The sequence below is a fragment of the Caretta caretta genome, chromosome 21, assembly GCF_965140235.1.
Source record: "Caretta caretta isolate rCarCar2 chromosome 21, rCarCar1.hap1, whole genome shotgun sequence".
NCBI lineage: Eukaryota > Metazoa > Chordata > Testudines > Cheloniidae > Caretta > Caretta caretta.
The window spans coordinates 1,529,161-1,551,929 of NC_134226.1; the positions used below are offsets into that span (position 1 = coordinate 1,529,161).

The 22,769-nt window shown below is 43.7% G+C and overlaps 2 protein-coding genes across 3 annotated transcripts in view; both read right to left on the bottom strand.

Annotated features, from left to right (window-relative positions):
* MAGI3 (membrane associated guanylate kinase, WW and PDZ domain containing 3) overlaps window positions 1-22,769 on the bottom strand; it is a 218,109-nt gene that overhangs the window by 18,501 nt on the left and 176,839 nt on the right. For both annotated transcript variants that reach the window (XM_048826998.2, XM_048827001.2), the window contains exons 13-15: window positions 13,904-13,995; window positions 10,685-10,877; window positions 8,375-8,563 (exon numbers count right to left, since the gene is read on the bottom strand). In XM_048826998.2, coding sequence (XP_048682955.2) covers window positions 8,375-8,563; window positions 10,685-10,877; window positions 13,904-13,995 — 474 coding nt within the window. The remainder of the gene's footprint in view (window positions 1-8,374; window positions 8,564-10,684; window positions 10,878-13,903; window positions 13,996-22,769) is intronic.
* Window positions 15,894-20,610, bottom strand: LOC142069754 (uncharacterized). The gene is made up of 3 exons (XM_075122012.1): window positions 19,768-20,610; window positions 18,983-19,380; window positions 15,894-15,914 (listed from the first exon to the last, which is right to left on the bottom strand). The coding sequence occupies exons 1-3, from the start codon at window positions 20,345-20,347 to the stop codon at window positions 15,894-15,896; spliced, it is 999 nt and encodes a 332-aa protein (XP_074978113.1). The 5' UTR covers window positions 20,348-20,610.

Here is a 22,769-nt window from a genome sequence, read left to right on the forward strand (position 1 = left end):
AAGGGAAGTAACAAAAGGTATTAGGCAACTGACCAGGTGTTTTAATATCAATGTGAAAAAAATTAGACAGAGAATTCCCCAAGTACTCAAACAAACATTGCCACGAAATAGGATATTTTAGAGGGATGTGAATGAGAAGGCAGTGGCCCTACAGAGCATCTCAAGAAAGGTAGTCCATCCATAAATACATGTATAATATATAATAAAATTAATATGGCTAATATAATGTTATAGCAAATAAAAAGTGGAAGTTAAATTGTGAAAGGAGTATGCATTTCTATGGAACACACTGTGTATACAGTGTGGAATACCACCCAGTTCTTATATAATGCCTTTGATTAGTAGAACCATAGGAGCTAGGCATCAAAGTGGCATGGATTAATAGGTTGCTGAAGCTGGTATCACTGGCAGAGTGGGGAAGAGGGCCACTATGAAAACAGAAAAGAGCAGATGAGTGGGAAAGGGCGAAACTTTACAGGCTCCTACAGGTGACTATGGGAACCCTTCCAGCCCACTGGTACCAAGGAGCATTTGTCCTGTTCAGACGCCGCTGGAGTCTTGGCCTGACTGATCCTCCTCTTAGCCATGGGGTCAGTCTCGTTAGATATGACCAATGCGCCTCTTTCAGGAACTACACGTGGGACCAGGCAGTGGCACGGTATGGAGTTCCAGTCTGGGACACATGGGGATAGGCGTGTTCCATTTCCAATTCCCAGGTATCTCTCTGCTGTCGTATCGAGTGTGCAAAGTCAAAGGTCTGCAAACAGCTTTATGCTGCACACTGTCCTAAGAAACTTCCATCTCCACGGTCATTTTCCCTTCATTACAGCTTGCCAGACAGTTTTATACATAAAACAAGCCAACTATGACAGATCCACTGGAACAAAACAAACCCCACACAGCATGCAAAGCCAGCAGAGTGAAGGAAAAATATTAACCAGGCAAAGCCACTAAGAGCCTTCCCCTGGCACATGAGAGCTATTATTATGCCTAAACGAAAACCTTTAAAGGAGGCAGATCACATCTGCACAGAATGAATAAAATCTTATGCATCAGGATTCTCTGAGGCAATTTGTTCTGCCATATGCAAGAGGTTGGTTTCTTTCTTGCTTGCTTGCTTAGAAGTACTGAAGCATCCTTTGGAGGGAGGAATAGATACAAGGAGTTTGATGCAGCAATGGTAAATATAGGCGCACAGATTGCTTTTTGATCCTGTGATACAAGTACAAATACCTTGCAATACTAGGGAAGAAAAATAAAACATTCAGACTGCATTTACTTTACAATGTGGCTCATGACAGTGGTGCTGGGTGTAGTCAGACAGAATGCAAAGGTGAGCCAGAGAAGTAAAGGTTCTGGACAAAGGTTTTTCCTACTTCTGCATTTCTGGGCTTCATAGAATATCAGGGTTGGAAGGGACCTCAGGAGGTCATCTAGTCCAAACCCCCTGCTCAAAGCAGGACCAATCCCCAACTAAATCATCCCAGCCAGGGCTTTATCAAGCCTGACCTTAAAAATATCTAAGGAAGGAGATTCCACCACCTCCCTAGGTAACGCATTCCAGTGTTTCACCACCCTCCTGGTGAAAAAGTTTTTCCTAATATCCAACCTAAACCTCCCCCACTGCAACTTGAGACCATTACTCCTCGTTCTGTCATCTGCTACCACTGAGAACAGTCTAGATCCATCCTCTTTGGAACCCCCCTTCAGGTAGTTGAAAGCAGCTATCAAATCCCCCCTCATTCTTCTCTTCCGCAGACTAAACAATCCCAGTTCCCTCAGCCTCTCCTCATAAGTCATGTGTTCCAGTCCCCTAATAATTTTTGTTGCCCTCCACTGGACTCTTTCCAATTTTTCCACATCAAGATGGATCTGCATCCATAACCCCCGGTGTTTTCCATATAGTAAGCTTTAACCAGCTCTCCAGATTAGCTTATCCAGGCTGCTCACCTCACTCCACTCTTCTTAATACATTCCTTTAGGGGCCAGAGCAATGGGACTGGGAAAGAGAAGGGGAAGCAAAAAGTAAGGGAGAGGGAGAGTATTTTTAAGGGGCTCATTCATATTAGTCACTTTCCCCAGGCCGGACCAAGCAATGGGCTGGGTATAGGAGAGGGCAGAACTAAAAAGCCTCCAACGGGCAGAGGAAAGTTCCACTGGTAGCAAAATATGAGCATCCTTTTCTCAGAAATACAATACTTTTCTTCAGGCTTCTTTTTGGCAGAGATCAGCCAGTATCTCTACTTCCCAGCAGCGCCCACAGGCTCTGACAACTAGCAAGATCTGGAGTGATGCTAATGGAAAATTGTAGGTTGGTGGTGGTTGATCTGTAAGTCAATACAGCAAATTGCACTCAACAGCTCACGTGAGGCCAATGCACCAGTAGGGAGCAAACAGAAACCTCAGCTCATTGTGCTGCCTTAGCTCCGATACATTGGTGCCAGAGGAACTTCACGTTAAATCAAAGCCCATCTGTCAGCGTGCTGCCTTCCCACGCAACCAGAGCTGCCTTTAATTTACCTGGTTTCAGAGGAACAGCCGTGTTAGTCTGTATTCGCAAAAAGAAAAGGAGTACTTGTGGCACCTTAGAGACTAACCAATTTATTTGAGCATAAGCTTTCGTAAGCTACAGCTCACAATGCATCCAATGAAGTGAGCTGTAGCTCACGAAAGCTCATGCTCAAATAAATTGGTTAGTCTCTAAGGTGCCACAAGTACTCCTTTTCTTTTTTTAATTTACCTGGATCCCTGAAGGTGTAGCAAAGATGGCTCCCCTCTGTATGGATCCTTAAAGTCTCTCACGATGGCTCTTGGACCAGTGCTCACATTTCTACCTTAGACTGTCACCAAAGATCTTCACTGGTTCCAGCCATCCCTTTCACTGATGCTCTCCCCGTCATAACTGAAATTTCACCTGAAATCCCTTATGTGCACCCAAAGCCCAGTGGAGGGAGAAGATCTCTGTCCTCTTCCTAACGTCTTTATTATTTCTCCCAAGCATGCTTCATTGAAAGGGAACGGATGGTGAATGGAGAGAGAGGGGTGCAGAATTATGTACTTAACATTATCATTTGGCATTTCAAACTATGACAGCAAATCTCAAAACACTTTCTGAAAGTCATCAGAAATCTGACCTTAATTTACCATTCAGGCTTGTAATTAATGAGCTAGCAAACACTTGTTACTTGCTATAAAGGAGCAGACATTGATGCCTCTCAATTTTTACCTCCATTTAAAGATTTAATTGTATTGTCTTTAATTTCTTCTCCCACTTTTAAGGCCTACATTTTTAATATAATTTATGTAAGAGTTATCTGAGAAGAGGAAAGCATCACAGGATTGTAGAGTTACAACTAACTGATGAATTATCTTGTGTAAAATATCCCAGTGGGTTCATTTTAAGTCATTAATAAATGATCTGGAAAAGGGGGTAAGCAGGAAGGTGGTCAAATTTGCAGATGATATAAAATTATTCAAGATAGTTAAGTCCAAAGCAGACTGTGAAGAGTTACAAAGGGATATCATTAAACTGAGTGACTGGGCAACAAAATGGCAGATGAAATTCAGTTTTGATAAGTGCGAAGTAAGGTTGTCGATTAATCGCAGTTAGCTCATGCGATTAACTAAAAACAATTAATTGCAATTAAAAATTTAATCTTGATTAATCACAGTTTTAATCACACTGTTAAACAAAATACCAATTGAAATTTACTAAATATTTTAGATGTTTTTCTACATTTTCAAATATATTGATTTTAATTACAACACAGAATACAAAGTGTACAGTGTTCACTTTATATTACTTTTGATTACAAATATTTGCACTGTAAAAATGACAAAGAAATAGTATCTTTCAATTCACCTCATACAAGTACTGTAGTGCAATCTCCTTATCGTGAAAATGCAACTTACAAAAGTAGATTTTTTTTGGTTACGTAACTGCACTCAAAAACAACAATGTACAACTTTAGAGCCTACACGTCCACTCAGTCCTACTTCTCGTTCAGCCAATCACTAAGAGAAACAAGCCTGTTTACATTTATGGGAGATAATGCCACTCCTTATTTACAATGTCACCTGAAAGTGAGAACAGTTGTTCGCAGGGCACTTTTGTAGCCAGCACTGCAAGGTATTTACGTGCCAGAGATGCTAAACATTGATGTGTCTCTTCATGCTTTGACCACCATTCCAGAGGACGTGTCCATACTGATGATGCTTGTTTAAAAAAAAAAAAAATAGCATAATTAAATTTGTGACTGAACTCCTTGGAGGAGAATTGTATGCCTCCTGCTCCATGGTTTTACCTGCATTCTGCCATATATTTTGTGCTATGGTAGTCTCGGATGATGACCCAGCATATGTTGTTTGATTTAAGAACACTTTCACTGCAGATTTGACAAAACACAAAGAAGGTTCCAATATCAGATTTCTACAGACAGCTACAGCACTCAAGGTTTTAAGAATCTGAAGTGCCTTCCAAAATCTGAGAGGGATGAGGTGTGGAGCATGCTTTCAGAAGTCTTAAAAGAGCAACACTCTGACGCAGAAACTCCAGAACCTGAACCACCAAAAAAGAAAACCAATCTTCTGTTGGTGGCATCTGACTGAGATGATGAAAATGAACATGCGTTGTTCCGTACTGCTTTGGATTGTTATCGAGCAGAATCCGTCAGCATGGACGCATGTCCTCTGGAATGGTGGTTGAAGCATGAAGGGACATATGAATCTTTAGCGCATCCAGCTACAACAATGCCATGCAAACGCCTGTTCTCACTTTCAGGTGACTTTGTAAACAAGAAGAGGGCAGCATTATCTCCTGCAAATGTGAAAAAACTTGTTTGTCCGAGTGATTGGCTGAACAAGAAGTAGGGTTAAGTGGACTTGTAGGCTCTAGAGTTTTACATTGTTTTATTTTTGAATGCAGGTTTTTTTACATAATTCTACATTTGTAAGTTTACTTTCATAATAAAGAGATTGCACTACAGTATTTGTATTAGGTGAATTGAAAAATATGGTCTTTTGTTTTTACAGTGCAAAGATTTGTAATAAAAATAAATAAGAAGTGAGTATTGTACATTTCTGATTTCAATGACAACACAGAATACATATATTCGAGCATGTAGAAAACATCCAAAAATATTTAAATAAATGGTATTCTATTATTAAGAGCGTGATTAATCGGGATTAATTTTTTTAATCGCTTGACAACCCTAGTGCAAAGTAATGTACATTGGAAAACATAATCCCAACTATATATACAAAACGATGGGAATCGTGGATAGTTTTCTGCAAATGGCTGCCCAGGGGGCAGCGGCAGTCAAAAAAGCTAAATGAATGTGAGGAACCGTTGGAAAAGGAATAGAAAATATGGCTGAAAATATCACAATGTCACTATGTAAATCCCTATTCACCCAGACCTTGAATACTGCATTCAGCTCTGGTCACTTCATCTCAAAGAGAGACAATTAGAATTGGAAAAAGTACAGAGAAGGGCAACAAAAATGATGAGAGGCATGGAACAGCTTCCAACACAGCAGAGATTAAAAAAACTGGGACTGTTCCGTTTAGAAAAAAGACGACTAAGGCGGGAAATGATATAGGTCCACAGAAACATGACTGGCATGGAGACAGTAAATAAGGAAGTGTTATTTACACCTTCTCATAAGACAAGAACTAGGGGTCACCAAATGAAATTAATAGGTAGCAGGTTTAAAATGAACAAAAGGAAGTCTTTCTTCACACAACGGACAGTCAACCTGTGGAATTCCTTGCCAGAGGGTGTTGTGAAGGCCAAGACTATAACAGGGTTCAGAAAAGAGCTAGATAAGTTCATGGAGGATGGGTCCATCAATGGCTATTAGCCAGGATGGGCAGGGACTCAACCCCATGCTCCAAACCTCTGATTGCCAGAAGCTGGGACTCAATGACAGGGCCGGGATCACTTGATGATTCCCTGTTCTGTTCATTCCCTCTGAAGCATCTGGCCTGGCAGGAAGACAGGATACTGGGCTAGATGGACCACTGGTCTGACCCAGTATGGCCATTCTTACGTGAGATGTTGCAAAGATGTTCCAGCATAATGCAATACACTGATATACCAATGTTTCTTATTTACAAGCATTAAAAACAGGCTGGGACTGCTACCTTAGCACTTCCAATGCTGAAATAGGGATCCAGTTATCTTCTGTTATTTCCCATAAAAACAAAACCACCCAACTACTTTCATTGCAGTTTCAACTTGATGAAAGAATTTCTGGATGGTATGCTGACAAGAATGTTCTAATGATGCAGTACCAGGATTACACAGTACAATTCTGCTTATTTGTTAATAATCATTTTTCTAATATCACCCAACTCTGACAAGGCAACAGAAAACCAGTCCAAAGAGTTAGTTTTTCATATCGCTAACACAGGTCACATAATCACAGCACAGCATCAGAGGGTGACAGCTCCTGTCCCAAGTGTTACTATAGCAACTGATTTTATAGAACAGAAGTCAGCATTTCTGTTCTAGCTAGTACTCAATGCCACAGTTGCTCACTCTTTCACAACCTTCACTGATACTTTGCACTTTTTTGTTCTAAATTTCATTAAAAATATATCGTTTTAGCCAAGACTTCAAATCACTCAGTCAAAATATGTATCATGTAAACTCAACAAAATAATAAGACAATGATTTTCTTTCAGAGTCACTGCTTTTGTCTGTATTTCTGCTTTTTCATAGTATAATAAACAGAGAAATAAGGCAGAGCAACATGCCAATGTAAATAGTCTGGGCTGGAAGAACATCCCTTTACTCACACGCAAACATTCAAGTCATTATTACAGTAAGTGCTCTGGGATCATGAGGGCAGTTACTGGGAAACTGATTCACAGCAGGGGACAAAAGATTTCAGATCACTGGGGTACAGATACCCGAGCGTCCACATCTCAGGGAGAAAAAACAAGAAAGTAACTTGCTGTGCCCTGGGTAAATCCACTGAGCTGTCTGGCATCCCTTTTGTGTTACAAGGCTCAGCCTGGCTGTAAGCTCTTCATTCTCTATGAACTGAGAGAACCATACCCATCCCTCCAATTCTCACAAAGGGGAACAATGCCAGCCAACAGGCCTAGTTATAGATTGACCATACCTTTTCATTTTAAAACTGAACTACTCAAATCTTGGCCAAAAGTATCTGAGAAGAGTGTGGAAGCCATCTCATAAAAGTCAACAATTTATGAAAGGTAGGCACATCTGTCTAGGCAGAGGTGGTGTTAATAACTGCTACCTGGCAAGCTCTGGGAGTCTGGCACCCAGGATCACATTCAATACAAAATGTATTTGATTATAAAGAATGGGCACTTCTTTTAAATTACTCTAGTGCTAGGGGTCAGAAATCTTTCTGTTAATTAGGGAGAATTTCAGATGCCTCCCTCAAGCAGCTTGTCTCTTATCGCTACTTACAAGATACCTTCTTATTTTCACTTGGTCCACTCTGCTCTTTATCTTACAAACTGATCCATCAGCCAAATCCACAAGTTAGAACCCTAAGATACGCTACATTGCTTAGGATAATATCTCTGGTTTGTAACATGTCACAAGGCAGATACAGAATGTTCTCCTGACTAATTCCTCCATTGCTTTCTTCGAAATACTGAGATCTGAGAAAGCCAGAGACCTGAGTAATAACCTACACCCCCTGAATGGATCTCACAGGTCTAAGTTTGTAAGTATACTTCTATTAGCAAGAGATTTATCCAGGCACTAACTACCCAATAGCTGATTTTATCTACTGGGCACTGCTGTACCGAGAGTGTAAAGAGTGTGCATATTTGTTCTCTGCATCCAGTGATGTGGTGGTAAAAAAAAGTGGGTAAACTAATCTAAACTAAGCTCCATATTCCCCAAATGAGAAGTGGGTAAACTCTGTTTACCTGCATTTACCCTTGACTACACCGGTGCATCCATTCCCACACTTATCACAGTCTGGGCACCTTACACATTCTGAAAGTCATCAAATCACAAGGATATGTTTCTCTCTCTTTTCCCCTGTACTGGTAAGGAGTGATTTCCCACCCCCACTTCAGTTGTTGCACATGCAAAAGTTTCTACAAAATGTACAAAGGAGAGAAACCATATTCCCTTTTGTGAGCGAGACAGACTTAGCCTTTAGCCACTGAAGTTGTGAACAGCACGACGAGTGAAACAGATCACAGCACAGAAGGTGGTTGGACATGGAAAACAAACACCATCCTATGAAAGAAGGATCTCCTAGGAGTCCCCAGCCCTGAATGCCGTTGGCAATAACTGCTTAACTATGAGTTAAACCAATTAATCTCCTCCAGTCAGGCATCAGTGGAGCAGGTGGCACAATACACAGGAGTCAGCCCTTACCGCCAGGAGGAGGTTTGCTTTTTGTGGTGAGGATGACAAACCCAAATCCTTCATTCTCTTTCCGCTGTAGCAGGACATCATAGGCCTCTGGGGACTGTCTGCTTGTGACCTCTACCCGGTTCAGCCGGGGAGATCCATTTTGAGTGGAAATGGGCAGCTGCGACTCCTCCTCTTCTGGCTGTTTCTCGACTACAAACACCACAAAAATAAAGTATAAGGTCGAATCAGTAAGAGTGCTGTGGAGCTGGATAACTACAAGGATAAACATGATCAGATCACTAACAGAATGGAGAAGCACTTCCCCTCCCCACGGGGGTTTATTAAGAAGGCAACTGAAACCAGATGGAATCAGAATACGGGGTAGAACCATTTACACTTCGGGCTGAAGTTGCTACAGAGGTTTAAGAATGTGTAATAGGAGAGTTTAATGTTTGCAATACACACTTATAACTCAGAAGGGAACAGTCTGGGTGTACAGCAGCTCAGAGGTCGTGCTCAGTTGCTGATGCCCTTAATAACGCTAGCCTAACCTTGGTTGTCCCTTTAGTGACTCTTTTTGGCAGCACTATTTTCCTGTATAGTTTAAGCACAAGATCAAGAGCAGAAACCCACTTTAAAACTGGGACTATTGCCATTTTCACTGCAGAGAACCAACGGCCTATTTCAAAACGTGTACCAATATTTTAAAGGGTAATTCAAATGTTGAAGCCCAGCCTCTTCGATGGAAAACTAACAAAATCCCAGTCTTGAAGCATTGCCTGTGAGGACCATGCCACATCAGGAAATTCAGAGGAAAATAAAGCTGTAAAATGAAGGGATTTTTCTTTTTCTTTCTTTTTAAATTAAATAAAGGAGAAATAAACAGAGACCAGAGGCAGAGGCGGCCCTGATGCAGACGAAGCCACGTAAGCTTTTCAAGATCTCTGAATCAGACCCTCTCTTTCAGGAACACGTTACACTGTCAGAATTCACCAGGGAGGCAATGCAACTTGAGATGCAAAGGCAGAAAATTGCTTTTCCTCCGATTAATCTTTTCTGAGCCTTTAGATGGCCTCTTTTTGTGCTCGGCTCAATCTGCTCTCCTTGCACCGTGCTACGACAGGCTGGCAGCAGCCACCAGGTACAGCACCAATATAATACACCTGTAGTTACTAGGCGGATAATACCTAATTTAATACAGTATGTATTTTCACTTTGAACAAAAACTGAGCAAGACAGACTCATGAAGGGCTGCAATCTACATGCAAATACAGTGTGACTGGAGACCCTGCCCCCTCCTGGTTTGTCTGGTTTCTGTGTGGCACCTGGGAGAAACACCATGACAATATTAACTCACTAACACCCCTGTGCGGTAGGTAGATATCACACCCATTTTACAGACAGTGACACAGACGTCACTTGATTTGTCAAAGAATGCACAGTGTGTCAGTGACAGGCCTGGAATTAGAATTTAGGACTTTCTAGGCTCACAAACTCATACTTAGCCCATTAGTCCATGCTGCCCCCATTTGGATGACAGTGAAAGGGAAGATGTTATGAAAATCATACACTTCCTATTTTTTCACAGTTTATAAGGAATGTTTCTAGTTATCTTGACTGAAAGAGCCATGAAAGGCAGTGGGGTTTACTAATGAGAACAGGGGACTGCAAGCCAGGACTCCTGGGTTCTGTTCTCAGTTTTATCACTGATGTGGTCAGTGACATCTCAGCAACGACAACCCTTCTGTACCTCAGTTTCCATATCTGTACATTCCATTGCCACTGAACTGTCTACAGAACACTTCTCTGACTATAAAATTAATTTCTGCATTGAATTAAATAATACACTTAAGCCTGCTGCACAAATTCTAACAAAACTCAGAATGTAGTGTGTTGTAATGCAGAAAGAAAGTTTGTATCACTGCCCAGAGTACATAGAGCCATGAGTGGCTTTAATAATGAATGCTTGTAAAGTACTTTCAGATCCTCCAATGAAAAGCACTATAGAACAAGAGAGCATCACTATTACAGTGCTTTCCAGTGCCTCAGCGCAAACGGATGCTCCCTTTTATCCCATTCTCTTCCCTCCAAGAACATCTGCTTGATACAAATTTGTTTTACCCCATTCATCCAGAAGTGGAGGTGACACCCTGAGTTTCGATCATTCCTGATGTACTAGTAGTTCTCTCATGGTACAGCTTTATATCACCTGATTATGGCCGTGGAAACATGCTTTTACACTAAGTCCAGGAACAAGAGTGCCAATGGCCATGCTACCAGACTCCGGCAAACCTAGCGGGACTGGGTTTAGTCTGGACACCTGGCACATACCGCCAAAGATGATCTTCCTCCGGACAGTGAGCAGCACCTGGCCATTCCGCGCAGCACTGGTCATTAAGTCCAGGACCTGTTTGTGTGATTTCCCTTTGACAGAGATGCCGTCAATGCACATTAGCTCATCGGCAGCTCGGAGTCGGCCGTCTTTCTCTGCTGCTCCCAGTGGGATGATGGCCCCAATATATATCTGTCAACAAAGTGTCATCATTGGTCTTGGGGTGTAGAACACACAGAATGTGTCATGCTTGAATCCCCAGATAAAGAGGGACTTTTTGCAGGCTTTCCTTTAAAAAATGTATTTCCCCCTCCTAAATCTAGCAGAAACTCACGCTACAGAAGCAATACTAGACCGACCTCATTTGCAGGTGTAGAAATGAGCACACTGTGACAGTCCCAGCTTCCTGACATTCAAACTTAATGCTCATCTTATTTTAAGGTTTATTTTTATTACTGCCTTGCATTATTCATGAATGCCTATCAGCTGAACGGTCACCACCTCATGAGTAGGTTAAGCTCTGTATTTGTACACTTACCTGTTTGTCTTGCTGTTTTAGTGTATGTGTGTGTTATTTATGTATTTGTTCTGTGCATCAAAAATTATTGAAAAGAAATGCCTGTGTCATTCAATCAACACAACAAAGACACACTATCATTACTGAGACCTGCTAGGTGACTCCAGTGTAGAATTTAAAGTTCAGCAAAGAGCCTAAGAACACAGCTCCTCAGAAATTGCAACACTCAAAATCTGCAATGTGCAAGTATTGGTGATCACAGGATGAATTTAAACAGCTGCAGCCCTCACACCCCTTTGGCCTGCACCTTCATCCCAAGCAAACACCAGCTAAATGATAGAGACAGGAGCACGAAACACGTAGTAGTTTTAGATGCTAGAAAAAAGTTCAGTTTAAAGTGAAAGATTAAAAACAATTATGTCCAGCAGGTGTCCAGCGTTAAGCAGCAGAGAGCAGGTTCATTCCAAAACCCATCTTCACATTGCACTCAGGGCATTGCTATGACTCTTACCAACACAGCTAGTCACTATAGCAAGAAAACAGTAGAATACAATAAAAAAAACCTAAAATTGCGTATTATTTCCTCTAGAAAAAGCACTCTGTTCTTCCTTTCCTTTAAATGCACGTCAGAAAACAAACTGGCATTGGATCTCAGATGTGAATGGAGAATGCATTTTAATTACATATGAAAGGACATGCTACCGATCAGTGTCTGTATCCCAAAAGCTTTAGCACCTTTGAAGGTTGGCAGGACAGGAGCAGTCACTGCCATATGGTCAGGGACAGAGTTCTACTTTTCTTGGTGAAGATGTGCTTTGGCAAGTGAGAAACAGGGCAGGATTTCCTAAAGCCAGGAATAGCATGAATAGGAACTCCAGGAATTTCCGTCCATGTCTTTGCCAATCTGCCTCCATCCTCCTCTCTGAAGCAGACACTGCCACCTGAGTCAAATTGTATGACAGCTCTCTACAGCAAAGCCAAAAAACTTCACTAACTGGTGACCTAAAACCATATCTGATGTCCAATCTCCAAAAGAAGAGAAAGACTTACAAAAACTATTTTAAAAAAGATTATAATTTTCTCCTTGCTTTGTTCCCTTCTGCAGCATAATAATGCAACAAGACAGTAACAAATCTGGGGGTGATTTTTTTGGGGTAGCCAGAAAGCCTTCTCCACTTGCTTATTTCCCAGTTAAACTGACATGCATGTTGTACTGAGCATTACCAGTGTGCATTGGTGCCAAGTCCATTAATAAGATTAGGTGCTATAATGTGCAAAGGTTTGGTGCCAACCCCATCTTTGAGAGCATTCTCAGGATAGAACAATTATGGTGTAAAGGCTCGATGGAGAACTGCTGCTGCCAAGAAAGATTCTAGACAAACAGAAAGTGACTGAGAGCCTGGGGGGGACTGAAATCAACCATGAAGAGGAAAGGGAAGAAAGGTAACAAACCATTTTATCTTCTTCCATTGGATTTTAATGGGACTGGAGTTAAATCACTATTTAGCCGGAACAGTTTCTTTTTTTTTAAATCTGGTCTAACACAACACATCAAAAAGCTTCACACTCAACTTGTTTCATTAACTACTGCTGTAGGTCCTCACTGCAGTCACTCATGGGCATTCTGTTGAGAACCAGGCCACATTCAGATGTCACTGGACAGACGCAGTGCATGTTTGCTCTACCAGGATGAACATGGGCAAGTTAAGTGCCAAACATGCAGATAAGGGTTTTTCCCCCAGATCTAATCTAAACCATAACTTTTTAATGTGCCTGTCACTGAGGCCCTTCTCTCGCCATCAAGTCACAAGTGTTGCTATGGAGGAGTATCCCAGTGATGCTTGCAGAAATCCAACAATTGCTGACTTTGGCAAAGGACTCAGCTGATCACTTAATAAAAGATAGCTAAACCAGCCTGCCCAGTTTCTTTACTCTTTTTACCCTGTTGAAGCTCTAGCTCAACATCTGACTGCTGAAATATTTCTGTTCAAGTTCCTTCACTGCTAGAACATGGGGCTATCTCCCTCTGTAGGAATTTGGGGTACTGTATTTCTCTCCTTCCATGTGACAAATTGACCTGAGCTGCCACCTCAATTTTATGGAAGACCACTCCCAAGGTGATGAGCTCCCCACTCACCCCAAACTCTGTAAATTTGTCCATGTCGTGTTTGAATACTGAGCGACAGTAGGGACTTCACAGCTTTCATGGCAAGGGACCAAATGGAATTTTGCCCCAAGTTTCCCCTGCCAAGTAAAGGTCCCTTGGGCTCAACTGAATAAGTCACATTTGTAGCTCCTCCCATAACACCATGCCCCATTTTCCCAGTTTGTCGGTTGGTGTGAACTTGTACTATGAACACTATTTCTCTAAAGCTTAAAGACACCGCCAAATGTCTTTGCGCCTTCCATTCTTGATTATCTACCACCCACTTGCAACCAAATTTGCAGCAACTTAGCTCTGATAGCATTTTGAGAAAGCCAACCTGAACCAGGAATGAAGCAGTATAAAAACATACTGCATCTGTTTAAGGTGAATATGATATCAACATACAGTATAGCTGTTTATTTGAAGATGGAAATAAAGCTTATCCACTTAACTCAACATGGGGAAAAAATTAAAATGATCATGTGAAGGAGACATTGCAAGGAGCTACAGCAGAAGCTCCCAAAGTCCAGGTAACAGATAACTTAATTCACTTACTGACTGGTCCGGTCCATCCCCTCCGAGCACACGGAAGCCAAACCCCGACTCCTGTTTTCGCAGGAAAACATCCAAATCTTTTGTGTTTGGAGCTAGTTAAGACAAATATGAAACGTGCATGATAAGTTACATTTGATTATTGGAAAGAAGATTAAAATGTGTTTACATCTTTCTTTAATCAACACAGTTGTGCAACCAGTTCTAAGCTTGTAGTTTTCCATTGACAAAACAGAGTGGTCAGATTGTTTTAGTAAAAAATGTCACCAATTCCTCAGTGATGTTATCCTCCTAGCATGTGGAGTGATGAGTATGCCCAGAAACAGCTGCAGATGTCTGTCACTCTAACACCATTTCACAGGGACCAAAACACCTCCTACCATTATGTTTGTATAGGTTGAGATTAAGATGCAGTCTATAATTGCTACAAATAGGGCCAATTTCACAACACTGAAAACAATCATGAGCCAAATCAGCAGGGAGGAAGAATTTAACCAGAAAAGTGAATGGTAATTGGGAATCATTTAAGAACACCTTACTGCGGAAGAAGGCCATGCTGGTTAAAAAGCTAACCTTGTTTAGAGGGGAAATGAAGGCAGTTATAAAAAATAAAATATATAAAAAATGGAAGAAAGGGGAAGTTGATAATAATGAATATAAATCAGAAGTTAGGAACTGTAGAAAACTGACAAGTGAGGCAAAAGGACACAAGGATCTATGGCCAGCAGAATAAGAGTAAAAGATAAGAAGAAGGAGTTTTTAAAATGCATTAGGAACAAAAATAATCCTGACAATGGTATTGGTCCAGTACTAGATGCAAATTGCAGAATTATCAAAAATAATGCAGAAAAGGCAGAAGTGTTCAGTACATAGTTCTGTTCTGTATCTGGGGAAAAAACAGATTATACAGACTCATCTTATGGTGATAACACTTTCCATTCCACAAGTATCTCTGGAGGATGTCAAACAGAAGCTGCAGAAGTAAGACATTTTTAAATCAGCAGGTCTAGATTACTTGAAACCGAGAGTTTTAAAAGAGCTTGCTATGAGCCTGCTGAACCGTTAATGCTGATTTTCAATAAGGCTTGGAGCACTGGGGAAGTTTCTGAGGACTACAAATAAGCTAATATTGTGCCAATTTTTAAAAGGGGATGACTCTGATAGTTATGGACTGGTGCGCCGGGCATTGATCCCTGGCAAGACAATAGAGTGGCTGATCCTGGATTTGATTAATGAAGAATTAAACGAGGGTAATATGATTAATGAAATTAACATGGCACACTTTAAATGGATTAAAAACTGGCTGACAGGTCTCAAAATGTAACTGTAAACGGGGAATCATTATTGAGTGGGTGTGCTTCCAGTGAGATTCCGTAGGTATTGGTTCTTGGGTCTATGCTATTTCACATTTTTATCAATGACTTCAAAGAAAATATAAAATCATCACCGATAAAGTTTGCAGATGACGTAAATGTTGGGAGAATGGTAAATAATGAAGAGGACAGGTCACTGATTTACATCAATCTGGATTGCTTGGTGAATTGGGTGCAAACAATATATGTATTAGTACAGCTAAATGTAAACGTATACATGTCGGAACAAAGAATGTAGGCCATACTTCCAGGATGGGGGACTTTAACCCGGGAAGCAGTGACTCTAAAAAAATATTTGGGGGTTGTGGCAGATAATCAGCTGAACATGAGCTCCCAGTGTGACGCTGTAGTCAAAAGGGCTAATGCGATTCTGGGATACATAAACAGGAGAATCTTGAGTAGGGGAGACAGCCTACCTTCATATCTGGCATTCATGCAACCACTGCTGGTACGCTGTGTCAAACTCTGGTGCCCACAATTCAGGAACAATGTTGATAAATTGGAGAGGGGTCAGAGAAGAGCCATGAGAATGGTTGAAGGATTAGAAAAACTGCCTTACAGTGATAGACTCAAAGAGCTCAATCTATTTAGTTTACCAAAAGAGAACGTTAAGGGGTGACTTAAGTATAGTTGGTAAGTGTCTACATGGGAAACAGATATTTAATAGGTTTCAGAGTAGCAGCCAGGTTAGTCTGTATTCAGAAAAAGAAAAGGAGTACTTGTGGCATCTAAGGGTATGTCTACACTACGGAATAAGGTCGAATTTATAGAAGTCGGTTTTTTAGAAATCGGTTTTATAAATTCGAGTGTGTGTGTCCCCACAGAAAATGCTCTAAGTGCATTAAGTGCATTAACTCGGCGGAGCGCTTCCACAGTACCGAGGCAAGCGTCGACTTCCGGAGCGTTGCACTGTGGGTAGCTATCCCACAGTTCCCGCAGTCTCCGCTGCCCATTGGAATTCTGGGTTGAGATCCCAATGCCTGATGGGGCTAAAACATTGTCGCGGGTGGTTCTGGGTACATATCGTCAGCCCCCCGTTCCCTCCCTCCCCCCGTGAAAGCAAGGGCAGACAATCATTTCGCGCCTTTTTTCCTGAGTTACCTGTGCAGACGCCATACCATGGCAAGCATGGAGCCCGCTCAGGTAACCGTCACCCTATGTCTCCTGGGTGCTGGCAGATGCGGTACGGCTTTGCTGCACAGTAGCAGCAACCCCTTGCCTTCTGGCAGCAGACGGTGCAATACGACTGGTAGTCGTCCTCATCGTGTCCGAGGTGCTCCTGGCCGCGTCGGCTGGGAGCGCCTGGGCAGACATGGGCGCAGGGACTAAATTTGGAGTGACTTGACCAGGTCATTCTCTTTAGTCCTGCAGTCAGTCCTATTGAACCGTCTTATGGTGAGCGGGCAGGCGATACGGACTGCTAGCAGTCGTACTGTACCATCTTCTGCCAGGCAGGCAAGAGATGAGGATTGCTAGCAGTCGTATTGCACCATCTTCTGCCAGGCAGGCAAGAGATGGGGATGGCTAGCAGTCATACTGTACCATCTTCTGCCGAGCAGCCATGAGATGTGGATGGCATGCAGTCCTTCTGCACCGTCTGCTGCCAGCCAAAGATGTAAAAGATAGATGGAGTGGGTCAAAACAAGAAATAGACCAGATTTGTTTTGTACTCATTTGCCTCCTCCCCTGTCTAGGGGACTCATTCCTCTAGGTCACACTGCAGTCACTCACAGAGAAGGTGCAGCGAGGTAAATCTAGCCATGTATCAATCAGAGGCCAGGCTAACCTCCTTGTTCCAATAACAACGGTAACTTAGGTGCACCATTTCTTATTGGAACCCTCCGTGCAGTCCTGCCTGAAATACTCCTTGATGTACAGGCACCCCCTTTGTTGATTTTAGCTCCCTGAAGCCAACCCTGTAAGCCGTGTCGTCAGTCGCCCCTCCCTCCGTCAGAGCAACGGCAGACAATCGTTCCGCGCCTTTTTTCTGTGCGGACGCCATACCACGGCAAGCATGGAGCCCGCTCAGCTCACTTTGGCAATTAGGAGCACATTAACCACCACACGCATTATTCAGCAGTATATGCAGCACCAGAACATGGCAACGCGATACCGGGCGAGGAGGCGACGTCAGCGCGGTCCCGTGAGTGATCAGGACATGGACACAGATTTCTCTGAAAGCATGGGCCCTGACAATGCATGCATCATGGTGCTAATGGGGCAGGTTCATGCTGTGGAACGCCGATTCTGGGCTCGGGAAACAAGCACAGACTGGTGGGACCGCATAGTGTTGCAGGTCTGGGACGATTCCCAGTGGCTACGAAACTTTCGCATGCGTAAGGGCACTTTCATGGAACTTTGTGACTTGCTTTCCCCTGCCCTGAAGCGCATGAATACCAAGATGAGAGCAGCCCTCACAGTTGAGAAGCGAGTGGCGATAGCCCTGTGGAAGCTTGCAACGCCAGACGGCTACCGGTCAGTTGGGAATCAATTTGGAGTGGGCAAATCTACTGTGGGGGCTGCTGTGATGCAAGTAGCCCACGCAATCAAAGATCTGCTGATATCAAGGGTAGTGACCCTGGGAAATGTGCAGGTCATAGTGGATGGCTTTGCTGCAATGGGATTCCCTAACTGTGGTGGGGCTATAGATGGAACCCATATCCCTATCTTGGCACCGGAGCACCAAGCCGCCGAGTACATAAACCGCAAGGGCTACTTTTCGATAGTGCTGCAAGCTCTGGTGGATCACAAGGGACGTTTCACCAACATCAACGTGGGATGGCCGGGAAAGGTGCATGATGCTCGCATCTTCAGGAACTCTGGTCTGTTTCAAAAGCTGCAGGAAGGGACTTTATTCCCAGACCAGAAAATAACTGTTGGGGATGTTGAAATGCCTATATGTATCCTTGGGGACCCAGCCTACCCCTTAATGCCATGGCTCATGAAGCCATACACAGGCAGCCTGGACAGTGGTCAGGAGCTGTTCAACTACAGGCTGAGCAAGTGCAAAATGGTGGTAGAATGTGCATTTGGACGTTTAAAGGCGCGCTGGCGCAGTTTACTGACTCGCTTAGACCTCAGCGAAACCAATATTCCCACTGTTATTACTGCTTGCTGTGTGCTCCACAATATCTGTGAGAGTAAGGGGGAGACGTTTATGGCGGGGTGGGAGGTTGAGGCAAATCGCCTGGCTGCTGGTTACGCGCAGCCAGACACCAGGGCGGTTAGAAGAGCACAGGAGGGCGCGGTACGCATCAGAGAAGCTTTGAAAAACAGTTTCATGACTGGCCAGGCTACGGTGTGAAAGTTCTGTTTGTTTCTCCTTGATGAACCCCCCCACCCCTTGGTTCACTCTACTTCCCTGTAAGCTAACCACCCTCCCCTCCTCCCTTTAATCATTGCTTGCAGAGCCAATAAAGTCATTGCTGCTTCACAGTCATGCATTCGTTATTCATTCATCACACAAATAGGGGGATGACTACCAAGGTATCCCAGGAGGGGTGGTGGAGGAGGGAAGGAAAATGCCACACAGCACTTTAAGCACAGCACTTTAAAAGTTTACAACTTTAAAATTTATTGAATGACAGCCTTCTTTTTTTTGGGCAATCCTCTGTGGTGGAGTGGCTGGTTGGCCGGAGGCCCCCCCACCGCGTTCTTGGGCGTCTGGGTGTGGAGGCTATGGAACTTGGGGAGGAGGGCAGTTGGTTACAGAGGGCTGCAGTGGCAGTCTGTGCTCCAGCTGCCTTTGCTGCAGCTCAACCATACACTGGAGCATACTGGTTTGGTCCTGCAGCAGCCTCAGCATTGAATCCTGCCTCCTCTCATCACGCTGCCGCCACCTTTGAGCTTCAGCCCTGTCTTCAGCCCGCCACTTACTCTCTTCAGCCCGCCACTTACTCTCTTCAGCCCTCCACCTCTCCTCCCGGTCATTTTGTGCTTTCCTGCACTCTGACATTATTTGCCTCCACGCATTCGTCTGTGCTCTGTCAGTGTGGGAGGACAGCATGAGCTCGGAGAACATTTCATCGCGAGTGCGTTTTTTTTTCTTTCTAAGCTTCACTAGCCTCTGGGAAGGAGAAGATCCTGTGATCATTGAAACACATGCAGCTGGTGGAGAAAAAAAAAGGGACAGCGGTATTTAAAAAGACACATTTTATAAAACAGTCGCTACACTCTTTCAGGGTAAACCTTGCTGTTAACATTACATACATAGCACATGTGCTTTCGTTACAAGGTCGCATTTTGCCTCCTCCCACCGCGTGAACGGATTTTGGTTGAATGCCAGCAAACATACACTGCAATGCTTTGTTCTACAGTGATTCCCCAGTACGTGTTGCTGGCCTGGAGTGGTAAAGTGTCCTACCATGAAGGACGAAATAAGGCTGCCCTCCCCAGAAACCTTTTGCAAAGGCAGAACCGCAAATGCCAGGGCAAAGTAATCCTTTCACATGCTTGCTTTTAAACCATGTATAGCATTTTAAAAGGTACACTCACCAGAGGTCCCTTCTCCGCCTGCTGAGTCCAGGAGGCAGCCTTGGGTGGGTTCGGGGGGTACTGGCTCCAGGTCTAGGGTGAGAAACAGTTCCTGGCTGTCGGGAAAACCGGTTTCTCCGCTTGCTTGCTGTGAGCTATCTACAACCTCCTCCTCATCATCTTCTTCGTCCCCAAAACCTACTTCTGTATTGCCTCCATCTCCATTGAAGGAGTCAAACAACACGGCTGGGGTAGTGGTGGCTGAACCCCCTAAAATGGCATGCAGCTCATCATAGAAGCAGCATGTTTGGGGCTCTGACCCAGAGCGGCTGTTCGCCTCTCTGGTTTTCTGGTAGGCTTGCCTCAGCTCCTTCAGTTTCACGCGGCACTGCTTCGGGTCCCTGTTATGGCCTCTGTCCTTCATGCCCTGGGAGATTTTCACAAAGGTTTTGGCATTTCGAAAACTGGAACGGAGTTCTGATAGCACGGATTCCTCTCCCCAAACAGCGATCAGATCCCGTACCTCCCGTTCAGTCCATGCTGGAGCTCTTTTGCGATTCTGGGACTCCATCATGGTCACCTGTGCTGATGAGCTCTGCATGGTCACCTGCAGCTTGCCACGCTGGCCAAACAGGAAATGAGATTCAAAAGTTCGCGGTTCTTTTCCTGTCTACCTGGCCAGTGCATCTGAGTTGAGAGCGCTGTCCAGAGCGGTCAGAATGGAGCACTCTGGGATAGCTCCCGGAGGCCAATACCATCGAATTGTGTCCACAGTACCCCAAATTCGAGCCGGCAACGTCGATTTAAGCGCTAATCCACTTGTCGGGGTGGAGTAAGGAAATCGATTTTAAGAGCCCTTTAAGTCGAAATAAAGGGCTTCATTATGTGGACGGGTGCAGGTTTAAATCGATTTAACGCTGCTAAATTCGACCTAAAGTCCTAGTGTAGACCAGGGCTTAGAGACTAACAAATTTATTTGAGCATAAGCTTTCGTGAGCTACAGCTCACTTCATCGGATGCATTCAGTGGAAAATACAGTGGGGAGATTTATATACATAGAGAACATGAAACAATGGGTGTTACCATACACACTGTAACCAGAGTGATCACTTAAGGTGAGCTATTACCAGCAGGAGAGGGGTGGGGAGGGGCGAGGGGAACCTTTTGTAGTGATAATCAAGGTGGACCATTTCCAGCAGTTGACAAGAACGTCTAAGGAACAGTGAGGGGTGGGGTGGGGGAATAAACATGGGGAAATAGTTTTACTTTGTGTAATGACCCATCCACTCCCAGTCTCTATTCAAGCCTACGTTAATTGTATCCAGTTTGCAAATTAATTCCAATTCAGCAGTCTCTCGTTGGAGTCTGTTCTTGAAGTTTTTTTCTTGAAGAATAGCAACTTTTAGGTCTGTAATGAAGTGACCAAAGAGACTGAAGTGTTCTCCAACTGGTTTTTGAATGTTATAATTCTTGACGTCTGATTTGTGTCCATTTATTCTTTTACTTAGACACGGTCCAGTCTGGCCAATATACATGGCAGAGGGGCATTGCTGGCACATGATGGCATGTATCACATTGGTAGATGTGCAGGTGAATGAGCTTCTGATAGTGTGCCTGATGTGATTAGGCCCTGTGATGGTGTCCCCTGAATAGATATGTGGACACAGTTGGCAACGGGCTTTGTTGCAAGGATAGGTTCCTGGATTAGTGGTTCTGTTGTGTGGTGTGTGGTTGTTGGTGAGTATTTGCTTCAGGTTGCGGGGCTGTCTGTAAGCAAGGACTGGCCTGTCTCCCAAGATCTGTGAGAGTGATGGGTCATCCTTCAGGATAGGTTGTAGATCCTTAATGATGCGTTGGAGAGGTTTTAGTTGGGGGTGAAGGTGACGGCTAGTGGCGTTCTGTTATTTTCTTTGTTGGGCCTGTCCTGTAGTAGGAGACTTCTGGGAACTCTTCTGGCTCTGTCAATCTGTTTCTTCACTTCAGCAGGTGGGTATTGTAGTTGTAAGAATGCTTGACAGAGATCTTGTAGGTGTTTGTCTCTGTCTGAGGGGTTGGAGCAAATGCAGTTGTATCGCAGAGCTTGGCTGTAGACAATGGATCGTGTGGTGTGGTCTGGATGAAAGCTGGAGGCATGTAGGTAGGAATAGCGGTCAGTAGGTTTCCGGTATAGGGTGGTGTTTATGTGACCATCGCTTATTAGCACCATAGTATCCAGGAAGTGGATCTCTTGTGTGGATTGGTCCAGGCTGAGATTGATGGTGGGATGGAAATTATTGAAATCATGGTGGAATTCCTCAAGGGCTTCTTTTCCATGGGTCCAGATGATGAAGCTGTCATCAATATAGCGCAAGTAGAGTAGGGGCGTTAGGGGACGAGAGCTGAGGAAGTGTTGTTCTAAGTCAGCCATAAAAATGTTGGCATACTGGGGGGCCACGCTGGTACCCATAGCAGTGCCTCTGATTTGAAGGTATACATTGTCCCCAAATGTGAAATAGTTATGGGTGAGGACAAAGTCACAAAGTTCAGCCACCAGGTTTGCCGTGACATTATTGGGGATACTGTTCCTGACGGCTTGTAGTCCCGCCCCCCCCCCCCCCCACTGTTCCTCAGACATTCTTGTCAACTGCTGGAAATGGCCCACCTTGATTATCACTACAAAAGGTTCCCCCCGCCCTCCTGCTGGTAATAGCTCACCTTAAGTGATCGCCCTCCTTACAGTGTGTATGGTAACACCCATTGTTTCATGTTCTCTATGTATATAAATCTCCCCACTGTATTTTCCACTGCATGCATCCGATGAAGTAAGCTGTAGCTCACGAAAGCTTATGCTCAAATAAATTTGTTAGTCTCTAAGGTGCCACAAGTCCTCCTTTTCTTTTTTAGATATTTAATAATGAGCTCTTCAGTCTAGTACAGAAAGGCATAACATGATCCAATGGCTAGAAGTTGATGCGAGACAAATTCAGACTAGAAATAAGGTGTAAAACTTTTAATGGCGAGAGTAATTAGTGATTGGAACAACT

What these genes read in the sequence shown, in the direction of transcription:
- LOC142069754 (XM_075122012.1), bottom strand. Translation starts at nt 20,347, where the DNA reads ATGCAGAGCTCATCAGCACAGGTGACCATGATGGAGTCCCAGAATCGC. An exon ending in AGGCGGAGAAGGGACCTCTG is followed by an intron (nt 19,381 to 19,767) that starts GTGAGTGTACCT and finishes TTTCTCCACCAG; the next exon opens with CTGCATGTGTTTCAATGATC. An exon ending in GACTGCCACTGCAGCCCTCT is followed by an intron (nt 15,915 to 18,982) that starts GTAACCAACTGC and finishes TTTCCCATGTAG; the next exon opens with ACACTTACCAACTATACTTA.